This window comes from Morchella sextelata (assembly GCF_020137385.1).
Source record: "Morchella sextelata strain SCLS chromosome Unknown scls_22, whole genome shotgun sequence".
Classification (NCBI taxonomy): domain Eukaryota; kingdom Fungi; phylum Ascomycota; class Pezizomycetes; order Pezizales; family Morchellaceae; genus Morchella; species Morchella sextelata.
In genome coordinates this window covers 469,892-484,832 of record NW_025408637.1, presented here as the reverse complement: position 1 = coordinate 484,832, position 14,941 = coordinate 469,892, and the positions used below count along the sequence as shown (strand labels likewise).

Genomic DNA, 14,941 nt, shown 5'->3' with positions numbered 1-14,941 from the left:
GGCGATCATGCTCGAGGTTTAGGTAATCATAGTACTAGTGGCATATATTCAGTAGGGTTGATGTTTCTGATCGGAACATTGGAAGCATTCCCTACATTTGCGTTCCAGTATTACAATAAAATACGACTTTGATAGATCCAAATATAGTAATTATCTGCCTCGAGCCAGCTCGAGCACCTCGAGACATCCCCCATTTTTACACGAGCAAGCAAAGGCATGGACAACACGAGGCAGAGGCACCTCGAGCACTTGTCACTGCTCGCCTCGAGCGGCCTCGTGGACCACACTAGATATGATGAGCGGCCTGCGACAATGAAGTCTTTCAGTGCACCCCTGTAATCAACTTTCGGAGTAAAATGGAAATTTATGTAGCCGTGACACGCATGAAGCTGTAGAAGAAAAAGACCTTGCAACCCCATACCGAAGGGTCCTTGAGGATGAAGATTGTACACTTCGTATTTCTGATACAGTGACATATCAGATGCAAAGGTAGGGGCATGCGTTGATGCGTGAGTTTTGAAAACGAAGAACTGGAGTGCGTTGAAACACTCTAATCGTAGACGAGGGATTTGTTAGCTAGATTTAAAAGACGTGATACCTGCCTGGTATTACTCGAATTTCGTTGGAAAATGAATCTTTGAGTAATCTATTCGTTGTTGCATCGACTGCGGGGTATTGCTATAATGTGGGGTAAGAAAATGCAGTGCGATGTATTCCGGACGAATGATTGGCTTTAGGATCAATGCTCATTCTTGTTAAAACTAAATACTGCAAATCCTGCCAGGAGTAGAGGTTCTGTCTAGAATTGGCTAATCATATCATTGCGTCGGCCACAAACCATATCAGAACCAAATTCTCCCGCCTTAATAAACGTAGTGGAAATTGATGAAACCAGTACGCGGCAACCGCAATAAATATTCTACTCAGGTGGGTCAACATTTAATACCGCCTTGTTGTCCCTCATCGTATGAGTAAACCTTTGAGAACTACCATTATCAACCTCCTACCACCATACTAGGTCAATTCTAGTCACTCTCCCTGGCAACATCATAAGACGCTTCCTAGAAGAGCACCTCCACCCAGCACTCGCACGAAAGCAAGATAGATATAGCATTCAATGAGCTCTCCTGACCCTGTGCCTAGTTCGCTAGCGCCCCCTCCACCGCCAGCAGCGGAAAATGCGAAGACGATTTTCACGGCAAACGATTGTGTCAAGAGGTTCGAACGCTATATCAAGTTTGAGAAACCAAGGCTAGACGTCTTCTACAAACCGGGCGAAGAAAAGTTACAAGAATGCTCGAGGAAAGCAGAAGTAATGATCCAAGAGCTGCTGAAAATGGATGGATGCACGCCAGAGATAGCAAGGAATCTATCAGCTCTTGTGCTTTATAACGTGGTCATGTTATTAGGTGAGTAACTACATCCAGTGCACAAAATAATGTATGGAAACTAATTACGTACTTGTGGTTTAGACGATAGTTCCTCTATGGAAGAGGAAGAAGCGGGTGAACGTATCAACACACTCCAAAAAACGATGGAGGCGATAACAGATGTCTATGACCATGCCAACAACACTGGTATCCAATCTGTTCAGTTTTTGAATTTTAAAAGTGGTCCTAAGAATATAAACCGGCTTAATGTTAAAGGTGTGCTGCAAAATCACTACTTCCATGGTGTCAAGGATAGGTACAGTTTTGGATAGGAAGATTATAAAGAGATTCGTGTTCAAGAGTCCGATGGAAAAACCACTCCTGATCATGATAATCACTGATGGAGGGGTAGGTCCCCGATATAGACTATAATGTTCGCACTCCTGTATCGGGATATCTGACATCATTGTAGATTGAAGGCGAGAAAGAAGAGCTATTGAGAACTGTTATAAATACTTGCGTTCAGAAATGCAAGGACGATCCCACCAGAGGGGAAGATGGTGAGAATAATTGAACTAGTTAATATAATTTATCGTTGCTAATAGACTGCATAGCTGTGGCATTTCATTTTTCACGTGTAGGGAACGACGATGGTGCAGAAAAGCTTCTGAGAGATCTGGATGTTCGTGGGGGAAAGCATGTTGATTGTCTACCAGGTTTCTTGAGCCCAGAAATTCGTTCCGATATTTTTGGAGACTAATATCGTGAGTAGTGGAAAAAAAGCTCGAGCACATCGATGGTGTACAAAAGTGGATTGTGGTAAGAACCGCAGCTCGTCATATCACGTATGGCTAATTAAGATCTGTCTCTCCGCAGTTACATAAACTTCTTCTAGGGGCATTGATGGAAGATGTATGTTTTCCTCGGACGTCTTTGAGCACCCCTACTAATCATCCTTAGGTGAACGATGACGACAAAGAGCATGTGGTGGATGGAAACGTAGGGGATATGGCTGCGAAAAGTGAGGACGACGACGAATACGAAGATGATTATGAGCTCCCGGCTGTAGCAGCAACCTCATGAGCCGAATGACTACAGCACTGGACAAATGCCAACCAGATTCAAGGCATTCTTGTAGATTTCACATAAATTCAAACTCCGGCGATGATAGCTGAGGATATCAGGCAAAGTGTTTTCTGTATGAAACATGATAGATGATAGAAGAGATGGTGAATGTCGGTTGGAAGCATCTATGTAGTTAATATCCTTAGCTAGTTCAGAAGGATTAGTGAATTATCAACTAAAACTATGTTGCATGAAGCCGACGGGGTTTGTGCATGTTACACAATATTTATATGTAATATGCTAGAGAAAAATGTGTTTTTTCTTCCACAAATGAAGCTGCCCTGGGGGTTTTATGACATATATTCTTTTCGTGGCTTGGGCATCTAAAGATTTCACTGCACTATTGAAAAATCTAGGCTAAAATCATGGTACAAAGAAGCTGTGTAAACTACATTGTTCTGTGTGATAAACACATACAATTTGTCTCATCTGAACATACGATTTCGTGCTACCACCTACAATATCGTGTAAGCCACCCAATCAATAACAACTAACTAGGCTACGAATCTCAATTGATAGATTTCTCATCAGTCTGGACTGTGGTGCAAGGGGGAATACCGAGATTAACCTTAAAGCTAAGATTTGGTAAGTTGGAATCCCATTTGGGGTGTTATTTGTTTAGTAATAATGAGCAAGAGATATCTTATATTAATTTCTATCAAATGTGTATCTTTCACAGCTTTTACACTTATAATCGTAAAACATATGTTGAAAAATTAGATTTTGCGTGTTCAAATCGTGTTCAATGACACAGTTATGGTGTGTAGTTTACCCTATGGTTTCCTTGTGTTGAACTATATAAAAATGTTTGTAGAGCGGTAGGTAATAAGTGATCGAACGCCCTGAGACACGGTGGTACCTGTTTTAGGTAGGGCGCCACCAACATACGGTATTTACAGGTATAACTGTACCTCAGGGCGTTCCATCACTTATTACCCACCGCTGTACAATAGAGCTAAGCAATCATGCATAGCTTATCTATAGAGATATGTTCTCCTAGGCTATATGGGAACAAGGTCTCCCTGACCGGAGTATCCATAAGGTTCTTGTGACAATAAACGGGCTTATAGGCGTGGAAATCTCTGGATATGTTATATGTGCAATAAAGGGGTGTGGGGGACGCATTTATACCAAACGCTTTGGCCGGCTGTATATGGATCGATCATCCTGAATGGTAAACAGAACATTTCGAACGTAGCCGAGAATAAATGTAGTCCGTACCAGAAGCCTCCTGGGTATACCAGTTCATTCAGGAACATGTAAATCTTATATGGGAACTCCCTAGCTAGGTAAACTAGGATTACGCTTATGTACCAACTAGTGCGACAGATTCTTACAGTTCGGATTACTGTAATGATTTCCCCCCTGTGCTCACCCGAAGAATTTAATTCCTCAACCTCTTGCTATTTCCAGTTCAGAAGGTAGCTATTCCTACAAAGTTACCACGGATGCCCTAACACACCAAAATGTGCTATGGAAGCAGCGATGGTTGAGTACGAACACAGCGGATCATTGGTATTCGAATCTGGTAAAGTCGATCTCATAAAACGAAATGCGGCTCAATTTAAAACATTGCCAGCTTCAAAGTGGAGTTTTCAAATGCACGTGGCTACTTGTAGTATCTCATAAATGTTATCTTACAATCGAGGCCGTCTGAGCAAATCAATATGTAGCATAATGTCAAGATCATGCTGAGCTTACCCTGCATACAGATGTTTCGTTTGTCTAGCTATCTGAGGGATGTCAAGCAGGTTAAGCAATCCCAATGATATGACAGGCCATGTAGACTTTGATGTATACCACGCCAGCATAGGTACATGTCTGACTAGCAGTTAGCCACCTCGCCAAGGCGAAGTGTGAGCTTGAATGTGACCAAATTTTGGGAAGGGCGGGTGGGTGTAGTGAGTCCAGTTTTTACAGTACCGATGCCAGTGCCAGTGAGCTGAAAGTATGTGTAATTTAATGGAGTTTGCTTTAATATAAACTTCCGGAATTATATTGCATAGCTATTGCTACCTAGTGTAGTGGTTTAAATGTCTGACATATGTCGAAGTGCTTGATCTGGACGATCGACAGCTGTTTGACCTGGAAGTAACTCTGCAACGATTTCCGACCATTTAGGATTCGCTGTAAATGTGATGAAAAGTGAAGGTCTTCCGAAGTGTCTTACGATAGCCATTCAATCCTGGTATAATTGTTGCATATAACGATCACCACCGCTATAGCTGCTAGGAAGTATTATTCTCCGTCCGGTTTATGCTGGATTGAAGTCTTCTTGAAGCTTAGCATTGGCCAGGCCATTATACAAATCGGATCGGAGTCTTGATTGATTCAAACGTATCCAATTTAGTTTGTTCTGATCACATACAGCCCATGCGTCAACCACATATTGCTGAAAAAGCTTTTGAGATTGAAATAGTGTTAAAGGCTCGGTTGAACGTGAATGAATACGATAGCTTTGTAATAAGTTAGTAATGATTTCTATGATAATATATTAAACATGCCGATAAAATTCACGTTGACCTAAACGCAATACTTTCCGATTATTCAATCAATCTCGAAGTTGTAAACTCCAATGCCAACCAGTATCCCCATTTAGGAAAAGCAATACGTAATGCAATGGCATATACGCAGAATGGTTAGGATTGATGATACTGAACATTTGATTTGGCAATGGATTTCTATGTGCCAATATGATATCACGGAATCCAGCTTCTTCATATTCATCGGGAATTATTACCGCCACCTTGTTACTTGTAGGTAAGTTGTTTCGGCGTTTATCTGCTCCTGTTTCAACTATCAATTGAAGACGTGGATTAAGTATGATGCGTGCATTCCCATCTTGTGTTGAAGCATTATCCAATCTTTCTTTTGCTGTTTTATAAAATTCAATAAACGGATTTATTGAATTTAACTCTATAGTGAGACGTTGAAGTACTATAATATCTAAAGTTGAATGTGTTGCATGTCGTACTTGGGCCGAATATTCTGGATCGTAGAAATATAATTGGGTAAAGGAAGGAGTTGCTCCGATTGCTGGTACCAATGGTCCCTGAAGATGATATAATTCACCATGAATTTGGAAGCAACTTATACCACCGCCATTTGCACCAACTCTTGTATCCGTATTGTATTTGACTGAGGTAAATGTAAGTGCTGAATTATATTCCCGTATATGTTTCCGGTAGTTTCTTCGGACAGTTTCTAAAGATTCCAACAGGTACTTCAGATAATCAGAAGGGGGTTTAAGAATTTCAAGTACAACATCTCTCTTCTTGCAACAATTCTCAAAGATTGGTGTTTGAATTGAGCTCCCGGTGCAGCTTGAACGTTCATTTAGCCAATGTAAAGCTTTGCATGATTGGCAAACAATTGTCATAGGCCCAAGTGTTAATAGTGACTATTTTGTTCGGGAAGATAGAAATGCGATTGGAGGGGGGGCTGCAACTGGTAAAACCGGACGGAGCTGGATTACTGTTAGAAACCATCCGAAAAAATATTCAATAACCAAAATCGTAATACCTCTATATTATTTTTTTCCTCTATTAATCATGCAGCTCTACATGCTGTTCTTCGTTCTCTCTCTAGTTGCTATGCAATTTGTTAGAGTAAAGTATAACTGTTACCCGGAAAGATTCAACAATACATACCAAACATGTACGACATGATTTACATGGTTCTCCTTAATTATCCTGATCGTAATCTTCAAGAGGTTTCTCCTGTTTGCATTTACGGCACATTATGGAATTCATTGTTGTTTTTCGTTGATCAGAATTGTTTTAAAAGATGGTGGGATGGGGGGGGGGGCAGTCCCTATTTATAGTATTCCAACATTTTGTTTTAATTGAATAGGCCCGGCTGTTGACCGGGTGTTGACCGGCCCGAGTATTGATCCGGGTGTTGACCGGCCTAGTTGGGGCGGATTGGTTGCCACACAGAGGTCAGGGTTAGGGTTATGGGCCAGCGTGCCAGCGGGGAACTGCACCAAAGATACATGTACCAAAGTACCCCTTAAAGTGTATTCCAGTAGGTACACTATAGAAGATAGTAGATAGCACATTTATTTATTAAGATATAATTTAATTATTAAGATATAATTTAATTATTAAGATATAATTTAATACTCCTACATTTTGTTTTGATTGACTGGGCATTGGCCGCTGTTGGTTGACCACGGGCGATTTGGTGGGGCGGATTGGTTGCCACGCAGATATCAGGGTCAGGGTTCAACCGAGCGCGAAACTGCTCTATCGTAGTACATATTAGACTAGGGGTGCGCCACCTCGCGACCGCGAGGTCCCATTCTCTCCCACCTATGTGTACAGTGTGCGGTAGAATTATTGCGAAAGTCAGAACTAAAAGGGTGAGTTTCTTGGCTCGTGCTCACTGCAAAAATTCCTTTGAGGGCCAATGGGACTATCGGGTTACGGAAATCCCACTTTCCCATTAATTCTACCACAATCTATAGTATTTAGGCACCTCCAGTAATTAGTTAATTTTGTCTTAGCCGTTTCATGGTTTGTTTTCCCGGCCATGTCAAATAAATGCCTAGATCTTGCTCTGGAGATCTATTTCAGATTTTCAATGCCAGGTCCAGTGCCAGCTTTAATGCCCGCTCCGGTTCGAGCTAAAATCAAGGTCAGCCCCAGTGTCAGCTTCGGTCTCGGCTCAAATATATGCCAGCTCTAGCCGGAGCCGTCCGAATGCCATCTCTAATGCCCACTCCGATACCAGCCCCATTAGATGCCCGCTCCAGTGCCAGCTCAGATACATGCCAGCTCCAGTGCCCGCTTCTCTGCAAGCTCCAGTGCCCGCTTCTCTGCAAGCTCCAGTGCCCGCTTCGCTTCCAGCTCCTGTTCCTGCTCATGTTCCTGCTCGTGTTCCCGCTCTTGTTTCCACTCCGGTGACCGCTCGAGTGACTACTCCAGCGTTCGCCTCGATGCCAGCTCCTGTGCCAGCGCCAATGCCGTCTCCAATGCCCCTTCCGGTGCCCGCTCCACTATATGCCAGCTCCGGTACCAACTCCATTGCCAGCTCCAGTACAGGCTCCAGTGCCAGCTCTGATATATTCCAGCTCCCTTCACCGTTCCTCCACCGCACTGGCACCTCCTCTCCCCCTCTTACTGGTCTTCCCTCTCCCTCTTCGCACCCCCCGCCAACTACTGTTCGTCTCACTCGCCTATTCTGCTCACATTTGACTACTAAATAGCTATATTTATTATTTAATCATAAAGGGTTCCGTTGATTGGGCTGGTCTTATGGATAAGGTCAGGGTTATGGTTTGGGCTTGGCAGGAAAATAGGCAGGGTAACGGCCCTGAGCAGGCAGGGTAACGCCCAAAAAAGGTAGGGTAACGCACAAAAAAGGTAGGGTAACAGCTCAGAGCAGGCAGGGTAACCGCACTAATCGGGTAGGGTAACCATCTCAGAATAAGCAGGGTAACTGAACAAAATCGGGCAGGGTAACTGCACCAAAGACACGAATTTGATGTGTCGTGCTTACAAAACACCCCTGTCGCTGTCAACCAATCAGACTGCAACAATCAACGGATGATGATATTCCAGTACATATTAGATTAGAGAGGGTAAACACCAAGCTTTAGACTCGGGGATTACTAGTAATCTAGATACTTAACCACATCATCAGTTTGTTCATAGAAGCGAGTATTTTGTTAGAATCCGACGACTTTCTTCTCCGCGTAAAGATTGCGTTATTCAGGGTTGAGGAGGGAAACTCCAATTACTCTGTCCGGATTTGAATACGTCACCGCCAGTGACACGTGTCCTGGCAACTGGGAGCTCTTCAGTACCTACTCTAGTTCAGGGCAGCTCAATCCGCAATATCTATGAAAACACTCGCTTAACCTCCCCGCATATATCACTCCTTGCCACACTCGGCTATGCTCCCTAATGACTCAATAAGTCTAGAGTACATGATCTGTACATGGAGCTTCTGCAGCTGCACATGTAGGTACATCATCGAGCATACACGGAGAACTCAATCGTACTCTACTCTAACAGATTGTCATTGCTCAATGGTTTATTAGACCCTGATCGCGAATGTTGAACGGCCAGAATATTTGATCTGATGATTTCCCGCTGAGTGTTCCCAAAACGCATGGAGTTATAAGGGGAACAGGAGAAATTTCCCCGCTCCCAGGAGGGGCAATTCATAGTCCGAGCAGCCGAAGAGTCTCACATTTGGTCACAGCCAGGGCTTCCAATAGGCCCCGTCTTCTATAGGCTTGCCCGGGGTCTTAATAGGCTGGGCCTCTACTTAGATACATGGGCCAGGCCGGGCCGGTGTCTTTTCAGGCCCGGGCTATGTTCCCTGGGCTTGGGCAGGAGACCTGGCATTTTTCGAACACCAAAATACATTTTTGTTGAAGGAAAAAGATTAAAGTTGCGGAGAAAAGTCGAACTGCATCTATTTTAATCAGTGACATGCTCTTTAAATTCATCTCCCCTATTGATGGGCCACTTGGGCCCAGCCCGGGCGTTTGTTAAATGGGCTGGGCTGGGCTGGGCCGCCGCTTTCATGGGCTGGGATAGGCAGGGCTGGGGTATTTTCCGGCCCGGGCGAGCCCATTGGAAGGTCTGGTCACAGCCAGTAAGAAAGGCACACGCGCAGAGTTCTAGGTATACATCGCGTCGGATTAGTATTACTAGTAATCATTGTTTGTCACGATCTAATAAATATAAGAAGGTCTACATTTCATAAATCTTACGATATGACTAACGGATTCCAGATTGAATTTTTCTATTATTACCTAGTGTAAAACCACCGATCTGCAAGGGTATAGAAATATACTATTATCGAATTTTAGTTCATAGTGTTTCCCACGCTCTAGAGGACAACTTTGAATGACTTTGCCATTCAGTGGGCTCGATCAATGACCTTGTCTAAATCGCCATTTTGCCTAAACGATTTTAATATAAGACTTCTTTGCTTAAATGACCCTTACTGAATGACCTTTCTACTTTACACACACAGAAGTTGGTGCTTCGCTAGCTGCAACTGTCGACTGGCGGTGCAAGACTAACTTGTCATGCAAAATCGCTCTAAAAGGTAGTGGAGCATACTGTTTTTCGTTAAAATTGTGTCTATCACGGCGCCGTCGTGTCTAAAATGTTGTAATTACCGGGAACAGACGAAGGAATAGCTGTAGAACTGATTAACTTCGTAAATCAAGCAAATGCGGAATACCGTATGAACTAAGATAAATTGATCGCAGAAGTTCTTCATGCTACACTGATCGGTTAAGGCAGTAAATCCCTAACTAGCCCTTACATTTATCGGGTGGAGGACCATTCGCAGATGTACTTGCACAAATTGCAGAATCCATATCTCTACCAGCTATGTAAATGAATCAGGAAATGCGTCGAAAATCTTCCCCACTCCGTTACTGTAAAATGCATCGGAAAAAGTGTTCGGAAATGAAATAAAATTTCCCCTGTAAATGAATCTTTTTTATATGTGTAAATGAATCCGGAAATAGGACTTAAGTGCAACTTAATACATCAGAATATACATTATTTGATATCATACTGTTACAGGAAATACGAACACTGCTCCTAAGTTAAGGAACAGGGATAATATGAGTGATGAGTGGTGATGCGAGTACGGTCGGGTAACGAAGGAACAAGCATAGAAAGGTACCGAGGGGTGTGGGGGCATCGGGTGTAACCACACTAGTATTAGGCTATGGTGAGGGCACGCTTACTATTGGGCGTCTCGCCCGGAACGGAATAGAAGCGGGGCTTACGGCTGCAGGCCGTTCTACTTAGGGAAGTAGCTCTGGGACAATAGTACGATACAGCTCGGTTACTGGCAATTGCAGGGTTCATGGTTACGTGTCGGAATTAGAATGGATGGCCGGGACTATGCGGGGGCGCTTTTCTATTGGGGTTATCTTCGGGTTAATTGTCGTATTCTATTATCGTTATCTCATTAGTATTAGAAAGCGGGCCTTGGCATAGGTTCCAATGTGTATAAATAGGGTAGGGTTCCGCCTCGTCTTAGTGGCATCATCAGTCACTCAGCGAGCGGAATCCGGTTTACAATATTACAAGTTTAAAAGCTACAGAATTATCGCTTAGCATTGGCAACTCCCCAAACACATACCCTCGATCAACTATGAAAATGAATCAAAAATAAAAGATGGTTTGGTATTGAACCTGGGGGACGGCGATTACACAGTCCACGTTTTATCACCTACACTATGAATCGATATATTATGCTCTGTATACTTGGTTTATGTAGTACAGTGCATTTGACGCTGAAAAACATAAGAAAAGACACTAAAAAGGCGTTATCCATTCCATGCCCTCAGTCGCAGAGGACGACTTGGGCCGGCCCATGAAACGACGGGCCCGGGCCAATATTTTGTGGGCCGGGCCTTAACTTTTGTTTGGTGGGCTGGGCCGGGCCCTACCTATATTTGGCCCGGGCCGGCCCAAGTCGCCCTCGAACATGCATCAGAAAAAGCATCAAAAAACATATTTCTGATACCCGCACAGGCCGAGAAAAGGCATTAAAAATGAGATTTAAAGAAAGGGTAGGAAAAGGCATTAGAAAGACACTTTAGGATGACGACGCTTGCTTGTAAGTATCTGTAGAAATGAATCTTTTGTGCCTTTTCCACAAGCGCCCCTGTGAAACAAATTATTTGATTCATTTCTGTGGCTGGTAGGGAAATGTGTGAGAAATTGTGTACTACAGGGTGTTGAAAAAGGGTGCAAGTACTAACAGGAGACACAAGTGATGTAACATGCTTGAATGATTGGATGACATTCCAGCTGTTGAACAAGCGCGTAGAAAGAAGTGTCTGACATTCGAAAGACTGTCCTGAAGTTGCGTGAATTTGACTGCAGTTTAGACTAATGAAACCACTCTTGTACCGTCGATTATCAACGGGACCAAAATGGAACGCGGTGCCCAGTACCTCCTCCCTTCCGCAGCTTCAATCAGAATCGTAAGAGCGTCTGGGTCGTCAAACATCGTCAAATAGTTCAGGTCTTTGCCGGACTCGACTGGTACTGAGAGAGCGGAATAGGAAATAGGGATGGGGGCCCCAATTTCTGGGTCCTCAATAACTCTTTCAGCATTGTATCCTTCCTCAAAATCACTCATCGTGTACCAATTATCCATCTTGTACCCTTCAGTATAACCCGCCACTTCCCTCCCTAAGCCAACCAATTCCGAAAGGTCATAGAGATTCTTTTGAACATCTTCCTGTCTCCAGCCACCATCATTATCTCGGATAACCTTTGCTGCATCTCAAAATCCTCAATTCCGTCAAGCTCTGCATTCTTTCGGAGATTCAGGATATTTTGGGTATCAACCGCTCATGGTATGTAGAGAAATCTAGCGGAGCTCTAGCAAAGGTTACAAGAGCAGGAAGAGTAAAGATATGCACTTATCATTTCCTAATCTATCACTTTTGCCACTTATTAATATCAACTATAGGCCTCAAATCCGTATTCAGTTTGGACTCGCACACCCCGAAAGACACCAAACACCTTTGATGTTGTTCGGGGTTTTCCAAAGCTTCAAAGTCTGGGCAAAAACCGCCCTCCAATCAGGCTGCGTTCGCCATACCCACACATCTCGAATACGCACGGTGTGTTGAAATGCCATTATAATACTCGTATTTCTCTGACGTTTGTGGACGCGACTGATATTGCATGCCATACAAAAATACGCCAAGCTCATGATTTTGGGTGTATGCAATAATGGCCCAGTTCAAAAACGTCAGCGAAATACTAGTACATAACTGAGCCGCATCCGATCCCTGTCATGGCTTGGCACGGATACTCCCGCGATCTCTCGGTTGAGGCTCTGCGTCGCGTGCGACCAAGGTTTTACCAGTTTACCGGGCCAAGATCCCTGTTAAATCACGTATTAAACGAATTGCTTCTTCAGCTACAGGTCTAGAGCAGGTCCCTCTTTAGAGGATGATAGCTACATGATACATATTATCATCTCTGCTAGATTGCGCAGGCGATTGGACAGATAGATATTTGTTGCAGCGCTGTCCAACACCACGAGTGTTAGTAGAACATGAGGTTAAATAACTTTAGGGTCCGTTTGGCAACGGGGTCGACTTATTGAATTTTGGTGGGGAATGACTTATTGCAGTGTGTCCTTGGCAAAAGGAACTTATTGAAAAGTTTTGGCTGTTTGGCCAGCCCTTAAGTCGACTTATTTTTTAAGTCAGGAGGCCCAAAATCAACTGAAAGCAAAATCTACTCTGACCTGCTTTTATTTTAAGTCATCACACAACATCGCTTCCAACAACAACCTTTACCACCGGTATCACTACCACCATTCTCATATCAATTGTTACCAATCTCTTATTAAAACCATAATATTTTATAGATTTGTAAAACGGTTCAATCCCCACTGTCTTTTTAAATTCAAAATGGGGAAACTCTTCTTGCAGTTTGGTCCGCTATGTGGACAATTGATGTGGGTTGCAGTTTGCATGATCATATGCATGACTGCCAAACAACAGGAAGGCAACTTTTCTTGGGACTGACTTAATGGGGTAGGTAAGTCGCTTGGTGGATAAGTCGTTGCAACGGCCTTCTGGCTCCCAAAAGGGCCCTTAATTGTCCAACCTCTCCTGGGAAAGTCATAGACAGGCAAATTTCAAATTACCTTCATCTCATCACGCTTTAATGGCGTGGAGAATCGCGAGGTGTGCGAAGAGCGGTCAAACCGAACCCTCTCTCGCGATCGGCAATAGATACAGGCATAAAGCCGGACAGTCATGCGACGTGTTCGATGTTCCGAGAGTTCTGTCCTCACGATTACACGTATCACGCATTGCTGTTAAACCTGGACGACAAGGCCTTACCAACAGATACGCTACTGTTATTATTGATGACAATTGAATCTTGATACCCTCCATCACCTTGAGAGTTTTATTCGGGATCGTGGAGCACGTATGCTTGCCAATAGCAATATCGGCAGAGACAATTGTAGAAAAAGAAAGCTTAAAGATCAATCTTAAGTAGCCCCACCATGTGCACGTGGGAGGTGTCCCGCCACACCTCTGGCCTGTACAGCCAGCTCAGATCTACCGCTCAACCATTCGTCTAGAGCTAGGTAGATATCCATTATCAATTCAAAGCGGAGTGAAACCTCCCATACGTCTCGATAAGGCAAACATCATTCGGCAGCACTACAAGAACTCATATTACCTCTATGTAACCACTGGAGTTCGTCGGTTTGCCGACACAAGGACTGGTGAGTGAGGGGACAATCCTACAAATACACACTCACATTAGAACCGCAATATCCGGCTCGCAGCGTTACTTGTTACTAACTCGTGGCCGAATAGTAATTTAATTCGGCGATGCCAGGTGAGCCCAAATTGGATCGGCAATCTCCGCTCCCCACACAGGACTGGCGAAGCACGCAAGGCGGTGGTAGATCGGCTATCGCAGACGCAGCCTTGGGCAGATCCGTGCTGCATTTCCCTTACATTCGCCCCCGCCACCTGGCATATATACGCCAATCACATGGTCTAGCACAGTATCCGCGGAAGCTTACTATCCAGCCGAAATTGCACTAAGCAGGCATTATGCGTCACTTAGAAGTGCACTCGTGCTTTCCTCTCAATATGTCGATCGGGGCGAAATACAGTTTAAGCGGCCCAGGAACAATACCCTATCCACTTTGATGACGATTTTATCTGTAGTTGTAAGACCAACCTTTAGCTCCACTCGACCCAAGCCTCTCTGCAACGAATCTGCCAGACAATAGGTAAGATGAATCATTATTTATTTGATACCCGTAAGTTTTCAAAGGTGGCTAATTTAGCAAATCTTCTCTATAAATCAGATCTGCAGACTCTAGCCAATCTTTCCCGGGATTATCCCATGGAGCCTTTGGGCCCCACGAGAAATAGTCAACCTGCCAGGGAGCTATTCTAATATTAATAAGGTTCCAAGATTTCAATTCCTCTCGAAGGGGCCCCATAGGAGAGTTTATTTGCTGTACTGTGCTACGCATAGCATGCTTCGCAGGTATAATATTCCATTGGCATGGCTGCGCCTCCTCTCCTACATCAAAAAAAAATGTCTTTTTCTGGTTGAATCGACATTTATCATGGATACTTCCAATAGGTGCGATAAATATCTGTAAATTGGCTGAATTAACGTTGGAGGAAAGAGTAAGTTCCAGCCATAGCTTACTAGATTCATTTACCTCGAAACACGTAAAGTACAATTTGAGAGTTATTTTAACATATTTTGATCATACATGTGGCAAGACAACCCCCAGGTTAGAATAGATTGAACAAAATATCTGACCGTATTATCCCCTCTCATAGGTGCCCGTAAATCTGGAGTTAATCGGGGGCTGTAAAAGTTTCTGCCCCTCTCGAACATTTTATCAATGAAAGAAACGGGCTGTTTTACATTAAAGAATGTTTTATT

At 43.7% G+C, this 14,941-nt stretch overlaps 3 protein-coding genes across 3 annotated transcripts; 2 read left to right on the top strand and 1 right to left on the bottom strand.

Annotated features, from left to right (window-relative positions):
- Positions 1 to 1,117: 1,117 nt before the first annotated feature.
- H6S33_007063 (uncharacterized protein) lies at positions 1,118 to 2,453 on the top strand (the record flags this gene model as incomplete). The annotated part of the gene is made up of 8 exons (XM_044838404.1): positions 1,118 to 1,409; positions 1,473 to 1,577; positions 1,687 to 1,778; positions 1,843 to 1,930; positions 1,985 to 2,086; positions 2,143 to 2,189; positions 2,247 to 2,282; positions 2,331 to 2,453. The coding sequence occupies 8 exons, from the start codon at positions 1,118 to 1,120 to the stop codon at positions 2,451 to 2,453; spliced, it is 885 nt and encodes a 294-aa protein (XP_044689227.1).
- An 8,916-nt stretch (positions 2,454 to 11,369) lies between these two features.
- H6S33_007062 (uncharacterized protein) lies at positions 11,370 to 11,645 on the bottom strand (the record flags this gene model as incomplete). The annotated part of the gene is made up of 1 exon (XM_044838403.1): positions 11,370 to 11,645. One exon carries the CDS (start codon positions 11,643 to 11,645, stop codon positions 11,370 to 11,372), a length of 276 nt encoding a protein of 91 aa, XP_044689226.1.
- A 1,273-nt stretch (positions 11,646 to 12,918) lies between these two features.
- H6S33_007061 (uncharacterized protein) lies at positions 12,919 to 14,437 on the top strand (the record flags this gene model as incomplete). Its single annotated transcript, XM_044838402.1, has 5 exons — positions 12,919 to 12,943; positions 13,664 to 13,748; positions 13,843 to 13,930; positions 14,222 to 14,267; positions 14,346 to 14,437. 5 exons carry the CDS (start codon positions 12,919 to 12,921, stop codon positions 14,435 to 14,437), a joined length of 336 nt encoding a protein of 111 aa, XP_044689225.1.
- Positions 14,438 to 14,941: the final 504 nt, after the last annotated feature.